This window comes from Canis lupus, chromosome 2, assembly GCF_048164855.1.
Source record: "Canis lupus baileyi chromosome 2, mCanLup2.hap1, whole genome shotgun sequence".
NCBI lineage: Eukaryota > Metazoa > Chordata > Mammalia > Carnivora > Canidae > Canis > Canis lupus.
In genome coordinates this window covers 16,582,286-16,597,685 of record NC_132839.1, presented here as the reverse complement: position 1 = coordinate 16,597,685, position 15,400 = coordinate 16,582,286, and the positions used below count along the sequence as shown (strand labels likewise).

Genomic DNA, 15,400 nt, shown 5'->3' with positions numbered 1-15,400 from the left:
GGAATTAAAAACACAGTTAATTGTGTACTCACCAGTTCAACGAAAGCAAGTCCTCCATAGCTGTGAGCAACAAAAAACACATTCTCAGCTGCAGATTGGGCTATGAAATGGTCCCATACATAGATCGCATGTTCTTCAGGAGAACCATTTTCCTAGAAAGAAAACAAATATCATATTTTATGTACTGTATCTAGTTATCACCATAATCAAAAATTAAATTATATACTTGCTTACATAGCCTAAGAAATAAGATGGTTATAGCTCATTAAAAATAGTATGAAATAATACGAAAACAAAAGAACTACCACTGAAAATTCAAATCAGAGAATAAAGTATAAAAGTATTAGTAAAATGCTGCTAAGCTTAATTGCTATCATAATCTTCAGAAACAAAATATTCAAAACAACCATATTTTGAGGGGAAACTGCATTCTGGCATATCCGATATATTAAAATATACATGTATATAGCAGAAAATTACAGTGGTCTTATGACAGAAGAGTGTAACACTGAAAAATTCAGTTACATTTTTACATTTATATCTGAAAATATTTCTATTATATGTAAATCTAAATTATTTGATTTCTAAAATTTTAAGTATCTCCATAAGCTGAGAATAAGCAGAAAATTACTAACAAATATTCTCTAAATTATTTAAAAATATACTTTTTTGTAGAACTGTTTTCCATACACATTTTACTTCTAGAACTGGGAGAAATATAAACATATAAACTTAGGGGCTTCTATATTTCTATTAACTTGCTAAACCCTAATAAATGTATGCATATTGCTTTAATTCCAAAGGTTCTATAATAATTTCATTTTGTTGTGTTTATTTAGATAGTTGACACATATTATGGTCAAAGTTTAAACTTGGATAATGTGGGGGAAAAAAATCCCCAAAGAGCTAAATAATATTGATCAAAAAACAAACATACAAAATATAGCAGATCATGAAAACATTTTTGTATGAGTATTTCTTCAAAGCTTTAACATCAAGCAGTAATTCCCTAAAATGTCATGGTATTAAGACAATGAAGACAATTTATTCACATTTCCCATCTTAGAAATTTTATATCATCATATAAAATAGGGGAGCATGAGTTCCCTTGCCTCCTAGACGCAGTGTTCCCCTAATGTCCAGCTCTGTGCAAAATTTCTCTTCAAAGCTCCAAACCCATATATCCTAGTGCTTGACAGTCATTTACTTTTGGATGTCCCACAGATACTTCAAACTCAACCAGTTCAACAGTGCACTAGAAATTTTCTCTACAGGGATGCCTGGGTGGCTCAGCGGTTGAGCATCTGCCTTTGACTCAGGTCGTGATCCTGGGGTCCTGGGATTGAGTTCCGCATCGGGCTCCCTGTGAAGAGCCTGCTTCTCCCTCTGCCTGTGTCTCTGCCTCTCTCTGTGTGTCTCTCATGAATAAGCAAAATCTTTTTTTAAAAAAAAAAAAAGAAAGAAAGAAATTTCCTCTACAAACCTGTGTCACTGTCTTTGCTCCCCATCTCCAGGCAAACTGAGCATCTCTTATTTGCCTCTCAAATTACACATATGATCAATCGTTAAAATCCCGCTGATTTTGTCCCCAACTATATCCTAAATTCATCCACTTTTCTCTTTTCTCATTTTCCCTGGCTTAGCTCACACCATTATCATTTCACAAGTAGATGACTGCGATGGTTTCTTCAGGATTGCCTATTTAAATGTTCTAATCTGTTGGGAGAAGGAACTTCTAAAAATGCAAATATGAACATGTTGCCATGTTACTCACCTCCTGCTTATTAGATGCTTCAAAGCTGATTCATTGCCCTCAGGATCAAGTTTAAACTCAGTATGACATTTAAGACCTTTCATAATCTGGCTTCTACCTTCAACTGCATCTCTTATCACTACTCTGCAATAGAAGATGACCCAAAAGACATCTTTTTACTCCAGTAGGAGACCACAGAGAACACTCTCTGTGTTTTAATTGCAGGGAACAACTTCTAGTAACCTAACTGTGCCAAACTTTCTTTTTTCTGCATGATTTCCTTTGTTTAGAAAGTGACTCCTTTGATCTGTCCTCACTTCACCCACCATCTTCATCTGCATAACTCATTCTGGTTTTTTAAACTCAAATGAGACATCATCTTCCATCAAAAAGTCTTCCCTATCACCCCCAAGGCTGGGTAATGTCCAACAACATCTTATGCATGCTCCCATTACTGCACTGAATAATTTGTATTGTAATTGCTGGTTAGATTATCAAAGTCTTGAGGCCAAGAGCTCTGTCTTACTCATTAAATCTTATTGTAATAATAATGAAAATACAACATTTATCTTCAGGATGATTGCTTACAACCTTGTAGTCATATACTAAAATACAAATATGCTTTGAAAGATAACGACTGGTAACATACATATGAAAATACCCACAGTTAAAGTATATATAATAAGTAAAAGAATGATCATTGGAAAGAAATCCATGTAGGGCATTTTTGGTTTTAATAGAATTTAGCTTTCATTAGTTTAAAAAGTAGGAAATGGTTATCATATACATCAGCATAGTAGTTAACTCTAAAGAAGAGAGACGGAGTTGTGAATAGAAAATAGACTTCTAGTAACTGGCACCGTTGCATTTCTTGATTGGAGTTACAGAGATGTATTGTTTATAGTTATAATTAAACAGACTAATACAAACTTAGCACTTTTCTGTACATGTATGTAGAGTGACCACAGAATTTACTATACAAACCTCTGAGAGTGAAGAAAAGTACTATTAGTTATTGTATGAGAAGAACAGGTCTAAATTGGGACTATACAGAGAAAACACACACATCTGGTCACTCTAATTATATCCTACAATGAAAGAAATGTAAAAACAAAATAAGAAGAAGGCTAACAGAAGTTCCACCTGCTGAAAGTTGACAGAACTAACAATCTTACATAACTGTGGTAGATCTAAACATCCTTCTTTATACATCCTTCTTCTTCTTCTTCTTCTAAGAACATCCTTCTTTATACAGAGAAAATAAAAACCCATAGGAGATTACTCTGTTCCCATTAGGCTTTGTGGTAGAAGTGGAGGGGTAAAGATGGTAAAAAGTAAGCCAAGATTCTGGCTTTTAATGTGTTTGCAATTTCATAAGAGTCTTGACACGTAAAGATATAAGAGACAGTAGTGAGGAGTATCACTCTCTCTAATCTTGGCAGACTGTCTTGATACCCAGTTCAATAGGCCTGTAATAAATCCATATGATCTGACCTCAGTGAGGTCCTTCATACTTTCTTCTCACAGTTATCAACTCTTCTTTTACACTGTTAAGACCCTATCTGCCCCATCCTTTCCATTCCCACCTCAGTTTGGATGCTCTTATAAGATTCCTAACTATTCACATTTCTTGTAGTTTTCCCTTTACTGTGTTGCCAGATCAATCTTTCTGAAGTCTGGCCCTGATCAACCACTCTCCAGCCCTAAAAAGTCATTTACTGAAATGGTCCCCATTGCCTACAAAATAAGTGGAACTCTTAGCCAACATTTTCTCTAAACTCACCTTTCAAGCCATCCTTCTCACTATTTCCAGGGACCTTATTTATGCTCCAGGAAAATCTGGATTACACATTAATACAGATGGTGACCAACTTAACAATGGGTTGACTTAATGATTTTTTGACATAATGATTTATGCTGGGTAAAAATCTGCATCAGGAGAAACTGTACTCCGAATTTTGCATTTTGATATTTTTCTCAGATAGCAATCTATGTACAATACTCTCTCATGATGCTGGGTGGGGGCAGTGAGCCATAGCTCTGTCAGCCACATACTCATTAGGGTAAACAACCAATACATTCAACAACCATTCTGTACCTATACAACCTTTTTGTTTTTCACTGTCAGTACAGTATTCAATAAATTACATGAGACATTCAACACTTTATTATAAAATAGGCTTTGTGTTACATGATTTTGCCCAAGTGTAAGTTAATGTGAGTGTTCTGAGCATGTTTAAAGTAGGCAAGGCTAAGGTACGATGTTCTGTAGGTTAGGTGCACTAAATGCATTTTTGATTTACAACATTTTCAACTTACAATATGGTTTATTGAGATGTAACCCCATTGTATGTCAAGGAAGAGCTGTAGTCTGAAAACCCTAAATAAAACTCTACCATGAAATTCAGTCTGAGATCTCATGGTGCAGCTTAGATTAGGCAAAACTTAAAAGCAGAGAACACATCCAAGGGAGCAGTTCAGTAATTCATATATGAAGTGATAAAGACTATAATACTACTCAGGGTGATAGAGTGAATGGAGAAGAAGGGATGGAATGAGTCACTACCAGGAAGAATCAGCAAAACTTTGTGACTCATAGGATATGAGGGAAACTGCCAACGAGGCCCAAAGAACACATCTAGGACTAAAGGAGAGCCAAGAACCAACAGTTCTTTCCACCATTCACAAATAAGACTACTGTTTTCAGAGATTAGTATCATAGCTGAGTCTTTCCCTCAACAGTCTATGGAGTTGTTAAGAATGGGCTGTCAGCAGTAGGAAAAAGAAAGCTCAGATATCCATGTACCCCAAGTGCTTAAACATTTTTAGCCTGATTTTAAGGTTATCAAATTACTATAGTTTTATATTTTAAAACCAAAAAAATAAATAAATAAATAAAACCAAATGTTCCAAAAATTGAGATGCAATTGAAAAAATGTCTATAATACTCAGATAAGGGGCCATCTACAGTCACAACGAAATAATGTAAGATTATTTTGGGCCACACTAGTCATCTCTTGATTTAAAAACATATAGGGCCGCACCAGCCATACCTTTTTAGTGGGAGCCTTGTAGCAGTTCCTGTAGCAGATCACACAGCCCTCCAGGAGTTACTGTCTTTGGACAATGGAACATTAGTTTGGGAGTGCAGGATTCAGACTCACCTTGGGCAGATGCAAGAGTTATCCTGCCTTAAAAGCCTTACACCACACAGAAGCTAATAACCTCTTGCAACAACTCCAAAGGCATGGCTTCCAGGATACCTGCCTACAAGGGACACACCCAATTACAAGAGTTACTACCCTCAGGGAAGATCAAAGCTTTGGTATTTATAACCTATTTTAATTTCTTATAATCCAGAAGCAGTTTACCAACCAGGGGTCATTTTCTACCATAGGCAATGTTCCCTGGCAACTATGCACATAGAGTGAGTGCTGTATTATGCTTCCCCGAATCCCCTTTAGTTATATAGTACTCACTTCCTGAGTTGCTGCAAGTGTTGGCAGCTGATAGCTTTAGCTGAGGCACTCTCTAGGAACTGCTCTCAGCCAAAGAAAGTTATCTAGCCTAAAGTTACAATACCATCTCTGAGGTAATTTACATTGCATAATGGGTCAAAATGATGTGGATCTGAAAAGGCTCTATCTCTTGCCTCAAGGCAAGATATCTCTGAAAAGGCATCCCAGATCCCGAGATCACTATGGAGTTAGATGAGGCCTTTGTTATGGACTGTATTTCATTTCAACCTCTTCTGCCAAAACCTATTTTTAAACTCCCGTATAGGTGCTAATTCCAAGAGCACTCCCCAACAAATTTCTTGCATGTACTTTTAGAACCTATTTCCTGGGAAACCCAATTTAAGATACCACCTTATCAGGCTTCCCGACATAGAGCTAGAAAGTTAACTGAAGGTCAAATTATCCTGTAGAAGGGGAAAAGATTTTGTTAACTTTTGATCCACGATATCTTACAAGAGATATATGGAAAATATACATCTATTTACATATATTATTAACTTGTTTATGTTTAAAACTACTGCAACATATTGTTGGTTCAAGTTTACCTGCCACCTCTACTATTAGCTACGTGGCAGAAACTGAATCCTGGACTATTTCACTGGTCCTTTTCTATTCTGCTATTTCTTTAATCTGCCATGTCACTTCTTCTTCCTCCTAGAATATAAGCAATTTGAATGTAGATTCTCTTTTGGATAAAAACTATAATATAAGGCATGCTATAAGCATTTAATAAATAACTAACAATATTATTGATAAAATATCATGAGGAATGTTTCAAAACCAAGACAAAAGAGTATTTACACTCCATTTCAGGAATCTAGCTTCTAATAATCTACAATGTGGCAAGAGACTGATGTTCAAAGATGTTCATTACTGTTTCATTTATAAAGCAAAACTATGAATAAAGTAATAATGTCCAATAATGCAGAAATAAATATTTAAGTAAATTTTAGTTTATTTAAAGAGACATTTGTAGCTATTCAATGAGTTTATAAAGTAATACATGCAGTTCATCTAATTTTACATGTGGCATAATTTTCACTCTATAAAAAGGCTTGAAAAAAACTAGAAGGAATCAAATAAAAATATTAAAAGCAGCTGAGCTGCCTATAGATGGTATTATTATAAGTATTTGCTATTTTTAGTTTCTTTACATTTTTCTGAACTTTTCAAAATTTCTACAAAATACATGATTTTTATAATAAAACAAGTGAATAACAAAGAGATTTAGAAACCCTGCTAAATAACTTCCTCTGGCTTCCTAGGACAAATCAACATCTGAGCAAGGTCTTTACACCTTCAAGAAAGATGAGAGCAGTACTGCATTGAAAGTACAGTTAATAGAGAGGAATGATAAAGTTTCTGAATCATCAAAACAAAATTGATGTTATGTGAATTCCATTTTTTGAAGGACTAGTGACATACAACCGAGAGACAGTTTTATTCAAAATATTATTTTATCAACAAATGGTTTTGGGAAAACTGGATAGCAACATGCAGAAGAATGTAACTAGACCACTTTCTTACACCATATGCAAAAATAAATTCATAATGGATGAAAGACCTAAATGTGAGACAGTAAACCATCAAAATCCTAGAGGAGAACACAGGCAACTTTGTGTTCTTTCACCTTGGCCATAGCAACTTTCACCTTGGCACTTATGATGAGCTCTAGGTGTTATATGTAAGTTATGAATCACTAAATTCTTCACCTGAAGAATATTACACTGTATATCAACTAACTAGAACTTAAATAAAAACTTGAAGAAAAATATTATTTTAAAAAACAGGTGATAAAGGAGATAAATCTTATTAGCTAAAATCTTAGCTAAAAAAGTTGCCTTTCATATGTGACTAAGACTTTCACAAAATTTAGCTTTCACTAATCACTTTTTTGAGAAAGCCAAATCCCCACCATTTTAAGATATAACAAATTCTGCCAAATATTTGCTGCCCCCACAACAATTAAGCACATTAGTGGTAGCACAGGAAATAAACTTAAGTGGTTTTTAATATACATTTCTATTTCTAGTTATATTACTAAAATCCCATTTTTATGAATGAGATGATGGTGTTCTTAGGTAAATGTGTCATTTTCCACCCACAGCTCACACTATGTTCCACAACCATTACATATTTACAAACCATAATTCGGAGAGTGTATATTACCAAAAATGTATTTTGAAACTAAACAGATTTCAATAAGAAAGACTTCCTAATATGCTTCAATTACAGAAATGCAAACATACTAAATCTTCTCTATAGAAGTTCGTTTTATATTGAGTAACTTCAAGATGGATGGTTTTAGAATATATAAATCTACAAAGTACATGAAAAGAAAAGAAGTGACTTTTAATTAGAGTTTGCTGGTGGCAGGATGCATAGGATATTTACACTGTGGAACTGGACTGTATTCAGAGTACAGGTTGGATTTCTTGATGTACTCTTGCCATCATTAATTGTTAAATGCCACACAGAAGTGATGCACTAACCAAAGCCTTATCACGTATGCCAGATTCTACTACCTAGGCATTGCAAGGTCTGCATTTATGATGGACTACCTGAGCTGATAACACATGGAATTATCTAAACAACATTTGCATATTTGTGTAATTATTTTCTAAGGTTAATTAGCTCCTGTAAAGCATTTTGCCCTTTGAGACTGCTTGCAGTGACAGGTTCACATATTTTCTGAACCATTGCCAAATTTGACAGATTTTTTTTCTCCAGTTAACCTGTTGCTACAAAGTTATAAAATGAATGCTACTATAATATATTATAATATATACTTTTTTTTTTAATGATAGTCACAGAGAGAGAGAGAGAGAGAGAGAGAGAGAGGCAGAGACATAGGCAGAGGGAGAAGCAGGCTCCATGCACCGGGAGCCCGACGTGGGATTAGATCCCGGGTCTCCAGGATCGCGCCCTGGGCCAAAGGCAGGCGCCAAAACGCTGCGCCACCCAGGGATCCCTATAATATATACTTTAAACTTAAAATTGATTTTAGGAAAAGTAAAATGAAAGCTTAATGAATTTGAAGGTTTTTTTTAAATGTCCAATTTTAAAATCAAAATGTCAAGATTATTTTTTTATTTCATATAAATAAAAAAGTGACTATATTGATAAGCACATCTACTAAGAAAACTATGAACACTAAAATCTAGCATTTTTTACTTTAAACTAGCATATACCTATGTCATTACTTTCAGTCACATATATCAAACATACATACACTCCCACCCCACTCACAATCCTTACCTTATCAATGATTTGCTATTTACACTGGAGATATCAACTAGAGAAAGAACACTAATACAAAATCTATATCTTTCTTAATGGCAAAATTTACAAATCAAAGTACATTCTTTTACAAAGCTAAGACTTTTTATTAGGTAAAATGTAATCTCAATGAAATCTAAATGGAGGCAGAAACCAAAGTCAAGTGGATTTTTTAAGATGCAAAGATGTATGTCACCATCTTGCACCCAACTCATCCACAGGTACAAGATGAAAGAAAATTTATATTTTTAGTAACTGGCCAGTTCAATTCTCTTCCAGAAGAAATGAAACACAGTACCATCTGACTCAAACTTAGAAAGATACACACAAGGAAACTATATGCTTTAGCTTTAAACCTTTAGATGACTCTATTAACTCCTTGTACATAAACAAAGTGTAAATTGTACATTAGTACAAAACAAACATTTATAAGAATAGTTATGTATAAAATATGTTTTATGTCACATGATCTGTAATTTAATTTCAACCATTTAAATAATTAGGACTAAAAATTTATCTTCATTTTGCCATATTTGAAATGTGTGATCTTTAAAAAATAGTGTATGCATTTGTGTTTAACAGTGATTAAAGGGCTAAAGGTATATATGAAAGCATAAAAATTAATGCTATAGCATACTTACAATGAAAACATTTTCAAAAATAAAGCACCATTATTTTGTTTCTAAGTATTAAATTGATCCATGTGAAGTTACCAATATTATACATTTTTTATTTTAAAAAGTGGCAATTTCATAAGATTCAATATTAAAGATAATGAAAATAGACAAAAATCGATAAGCTAGAGACTTCTTACAGCTATCAACTTTTGCCTTGACATTTTTAGGTGTCAAGATATTACTAACAGCTTTCAATCTTAACAGACAGATTCAAGGCTATCTTACTTATCAATATGGCTACATTAATAAATTATAAATGGCTATGAACAGAATGAATATAACAGACAAAGGATCAGTATTTGAACTGTATCAAAAATATTTGAATTTAACATATCTCAAGCTTGGCATGTCCAAACATAAAATCTTAATTGGTTTCTTGACTCCCCATTACCTGTTTTCCTTCAGTCTTTCTCCTTTTGCTAAATGGTATCATCATCCATTCAGTTGTTCAAACCAAAACTCTAGAAGTCAACCTCGACCTTTTTCTCCTCTTCTATTTATTCAATTCAATTTATCCTCCAAAATGTTTCTAGAACCCATAAACCTCTCCTAATTTCCATTCTTACAATTTCAGTCCAAGATATCATCATATTTTGCCTAGGACACAAACCCACTTGAACTGGCCAATATGCTCTCCCTCATTTATGACATAGATACTCCAAATATTCCCGTTTTCAGAGAATAACTAATTTGCCCAATATCATACAACATGCCAGATTGCAAGTTAACCTGTTTGGTACTAGCACCTGAACTGCTATGCTATACGAACTACCTTACTACCTATTCTTCTAAATCATACTGGGCTGACATAAACTTTTTTTTAAAATCTGTTTCATTATAAAATTTAAACAACTAACAAGAAGTTATTAAAAAATAGATAAGCAAATAATTACAGCCAATGATTTATGGAACTGGTACCAAATGCTTTGTCATTGGGCCATAATTGCCACAAACTGGGGGTAACCTAGAATTCGAGGCAGCTAGAGCTGGTAGGATTCTTAGATTCTAAAACTATGCTCCTAAGCATTTCCAATAGAGTAAACACTAATGATTCTATTCACTCTAATAAATTTAGGCTTTCTTCTCTTAGTGAAATCTACCATGCAATCATAAAAATGCTTCTATAGCACATATTAAAGCAGGTGCGGATCTAAATACTTTATAAATAGCAACTCGTAATCAGACAACAGTCCTATGAAATAGGTACTATTATTATCCCCATAATTAGATGAACAGGCAAAGAACGATTAAGAAACTTACTCAAGAAAACTGCTAGTATATGGCAGAGCCAAAGTGCAAACCTAGGTAGTGTGACCCCTATATATGTAATCTCAATCACTGTATACTGCATTGCTGAAATGCATTTAATATCCTCCCCTCTATGTAGGCATAACCAAAGTTGTTGCTCTTTGTAGCAATGAATCAAATGGTTAAGGGCTTTTATGAAAAAGGGACAAGAGTGTTGTTTATATAGATAACATGTACTGTGGGCCAGGTTCATATGAAAAAAAAAAGTCTTTGTGAAATGAAAAAGCTTGTTTTCTGAAAGTGAAACATATTCTTCTTTTCCTTGAATAGCTTCTGCCATCTTATGAGAGAGAAACTGAACCTAGCTTAAGACCTATTATTAATTTCCTGCCATTTATTCATCTACAACAAAGAAAAAATCTCAGTGAAAGAAGCCAGACAAAAAAGACTACATATTATATGATTTGATTGATAGGAAATTCTAGAAAAGCCAAAACTATAGTGTTAAAATGTAGATTAGCAGTTGGCAGGGTCAAAAAATGGAGGAGGGAGGAAACTGCCTGCCAAAGGACACAAAAGAAAAAGTTTTTGGGATTATGGAAATGATTTTCTACCATGATGGTAGTGATAGTTACACAATGATGTAACAACACATTTATCAACCACATCCAATTGTATACTTAAAATTGGTATAATTCACAGTATACAAATTATATCGCAATAAAGCTGACCAAAAGAAAAAAAAAAGGTAAATCTTTTTTCTAAACAAAGTTCATGAAATCTATTGTAAGCAAAGTTTTATTAGAACACAGGCATCTACACTTGTTTATGTATTATCTATGGTGGATTTTGCCTTACAACACTGGAGTTGAGGAGTTGTAACAGAGTCCAAATAGCCTAAAAGTTTAAATTAGTTACTCTCCAGCTTTTTAAGAAAGCTTGTCAAACCTTGCTCTAAATACTTTATGATCTCAGTTCCAGTTTAGAACAGCAAATTAAACATCCATTTCTGACATTATCTCTACAAACCACATTAAAACTACAATAAGAGATTTTTTTTTCTCACAAAGACATAAATCCACAAGGCCTAAGATGAAAATGGGGGGGAGGGGTGTCATACGACTTTTGGAAGATAAAGAGCAGATAGAATGGTAACTAGTTCAGCAGATCTAAGAAAATCAAATCCCAAACTGGCCATAGGGAAAGCTGAGTATTAACTCTACATATGCTGCAAAATTCTCCAAAGCACAGGGATATGACTCTAGATATCTCAGGAGTGAAGGAAAGTAGGATATATGTGCTAACATGAGGCTTCCTGAGAGTAGTTATTTTCCTGCCTTCCATTTCATGCAACTTAGTAAATATCTGTACACTGACAGGAGAGATTTTGAAATGGGTTTATCAGTAAGATATGCAACTTAAATGTAGAATGTGGTGATGCTCTTTCTCTCTTTTCCCCCAGTCTTCAACCCTTCTAAACTTCTAGACAGTGCACAGTCAGAGCATCAGTCTTTAAGCAGAAGAGCAGAAGACTCTTCTTTGAGAAATCAAACCAGGCTGACTACAAAAAAAAGTTCTAAAGACATAGATGAAGAGAGAAAGAGAAATACCGTGTGATCTCATTTATATGTGAAATCTAAAATAACAACAAAAAAAGCCTCAAAATTGAATTCATAGAAAGAGAGAATAAATTGATGATTGCCAGAGGTTGGGGGTGGGGTAAATGTGTGAAGGTGTTCAGAGGGTACAGATTTCCAGTTACAAGATAAGTAAGTTCTGGGGATGTAATGAATAGTGTGATGACAACAGTTAACAATACTATATTGTATGTTTGAAAGTTGCTAAAAGAGTAGATTTAAAAGCTCTCCCCACCCCACCCCCAAAATGTGTAACTAAGTGAGCTGATGAATGTGCTAACTTTATTGTGGTAATCATTTTGTAATGTATACATACATAAAATCAGTGTTGCATACCTTAGACTTTACACAATTATTATATTTCAATTATAACTCAATATAGCTGGAAAAAATTCCAACATACCAAAGAGAGAGAAAGAGAGAAGAGAGAAGAGAAGAGAGAGAGATATAAATTGGTGGACATGACAGAAAATTCTCAGCAACCGGACTACTCAGGTTGCCTACAGTGAAGCTCTAACATCATAAGCACCACTCATATGCTTAGAGGTTCCAATTAGCTTTTTAATACCCACTAATAAACATGAACAGACTGCCAAACATTATTAGATATATGAAGAAAGCCTGTAATACAAAATATACAGACCAGAATAAATACAAAAAGGAAATTTGTAAGAAAATGAAACTTTGATGAAAGAGGAAAATTTCAAAAACACTACCATTATCTTTAGAGATATCAGAGAAGATACTACATACATACAACAAGTGTAGTATGAAAAAGAGATATTCAAAGAATAAAAAGTTCTTGCAAATTAAAAAGAAAAATCAGCAAAAGAAAAATTTAATACAGGGATTATATGATTAAGTTAAGGAAATCTAGAAGTAAAAGATATGAAAAACAGAAAAGTAGTAAGTCCAATGGTAAGTCTAAGAGATTCAGCATCCAAAACAGTTCCAGAAAGAAAAAGACAAAAAGTAAGGGAAGAAACCACCAACAATATTTAAGAACATTTCCCAGAATACTAGCTGCTAGATTGAAAAGGCTGACAAATTACTCAGTACTTTGGATGAATGGAGATCTATATAAAGGTATATCACTGTGAAATCTAGAAGCCAGTAATAAAGACAAGTTTCAAAAAAGAAAAATGAATGATTAGGATTCAGAACAATTTGGATTTTTCAATAGTAACAGAAAAATCAAGAACATGATAAAAAGTCTTCAAAAACCAAAAGGAAAATAATATTCAATTTATAATTCGATAGCCAGCCAAAATGTCATCAAATCTAAGTGTAAGATAAAAACATTTTCAGACACACAAAGATGAAAAAAATTGTATCTCATTATTTTCTTCTAAAGAAACAACTGGAAGAGGTGCTCCTTCAAAGTAAGAAATAAAGAAACTAAGAAAAATGAAGACCTGAAAAGAAATAGAAGAAATAACATAAGAAAGCGATAAAAGGAGTCTTCAAAAAAAAAAAAAAATGGTGAAGGAAGATTCCAGGATAATAGCTGTACGTCAGATGCAGTGGGCAACCAGACTAGGTGGTAGTAGTGTGACTTAAGAGACAGATATGCTAAGGACTGTCCTCACTACCATGACCCCGACTATCACTGCATCATCTTAAGACATAATGACCCAATGAGCCAGACCTAGATTTCTATTTGTATTTGGCTTTTCCCAACCATGCACTGATGAGATTCTTGTCTCCTATTCATGTTCTGTTGCTGTTTCAGCTGGGGACACTAAATATACCTCACAAAAGCATTGTGTTTTCACTAAATTGGGAGCTAGAGATAGACCACGGAAAGGTAAGAAACGGGAGATATAGAGCAGCACACTCCTTCTAGCCACTTTTCTGCTGATTTTCTCTGCTAAATGCTCCAATTATGGAAAGCCAAATTTTTCAAGACTACATTGTACCTTGATTTTCCTGTAAAAGGGCTATGGTAAATGTTGAGAGAAGCTGAAATCAGAGCATGATCCAAAGTATCTGTTCAACTTATCTTCTACTAAGGGCTTTTATCAAATATTAACAATATATTCCTTTCCTTACAAACTAGCATTTGTGCCTACTGTTCAATATTTCAAGTTGAACAATACATTACTTATGAATACATACAATAATGGTGGTAGTTTTACTGTGACGTACTACCCAGTACCCCAAACCCTGACCCCACAAAACTGAAAAACTCCTCCCTCATCTGCTTTGTGTTTTGATGGCTAACAGCTCTTGCAGTCAAACCACTCACTCCTGCCATTGATTTCAACACGCCCAAGATTATGCCTCCTTCTTGGAGGGCAACTGCTTGCTTCCCACGGCTGGTTAGTGCTGGCTTCCTTGCCCCAATTTGAGAGAACTGTCTTTGACCCCTATGAGGGCCAACTATGATTCCTCCCATTCTCTCCAGGTATTTATCCTGAGAATAATCTCTAGTATTATCTCCTACTGGTTAATTAGATCATTATGCTCATCTCTCTATCAGTTTGCTTCTAAGGGAATATTATCTCTGACAGCTGGTTCCAGTGAACAGTCTGAAAAAACTGACCCTACAGTAGAAATTGTGGAGCTGAATTATCTGCCTACTGGCTAGCCGGCAACAAGACCTCAATGCCTTTAACAGGTGGAACATTGGTAACCCTGGCATGGAGTAGTAGTGTGACCATTCAAAAGTTTCATCAATAATGAACTGGAAGTATATATTAGTAGAAAGGAATACACCAGCAGGTATATGTATTGGCATTGAAAAGTACATCATTATAAGGACTAAAGAACTGGATGGCCATTTTCAAGGTCAACAGATACTTTGAAAAACAAAAAGCAGTGAAAGACTGAGATTGATCAGTCAGCACAAGACTAATAGTGAAAGTCAGAGAATGTTCTGAGCAGCATATGAAGAGACTCTCACCCTCCACAGTAGGAAGGCAGAAGAACCTAAGGAGTAGGCCTAGTACTTTTATAATATATCAGAGCTCCAGAGAAAGTTGGACTCTCAGGTGTACAATGTGGGAGTTAGGGCCCTAATTCACAAGGAGTGTGACCTTGTGCATCTCTTAAGTCCTCAGATTCTCCTGAACCTTCACAAGGCCTGCCAAAGTAGCCTATGTCTCTGAAATAAAAGCCAGTGCATGCTTCAAGATGATGCAGAAGCTACTGCCTTTGCTTAAGCAACATGTGCTTCTTTGATCCTCACTCACTTCTACTTCTGTCTCTAACCCAATAACTAGGATTAAGCCACAGTATACCCTAGCCAGGGAAGTGCCAGGCCTTTTAAGAAAGGAAAGGGACAAT

The 15,400-nt window shown here is 34.6% G+C and overlaps 1 protein-coding gene across 25 annotated transcripts in view; it reads right to left on the bottom strand.

Annotated features, from left to right (window-relative positions):
* ARB2A (ARB2 cotranscriptional regulator A) overlaps positions 1-15,400 on the bottom strand; it is a 413,754-nt gene that overhangs the window by 195,141 nt on the left and 203,213 nt on the right. For all 25 annotated transcript variants that reach the window (XM_072791456.1, XM_072791470.1, XM_072791354.1 and 22 more), the window contains one exon: positions 33-152. In XM_072791456.1, the coding sequence (XP_072647557.1) occupies positions 33-152 (120 nt within the window). The remainder of the gene's footprint in view (positions 1-32; positions 153-15,400) is intronic.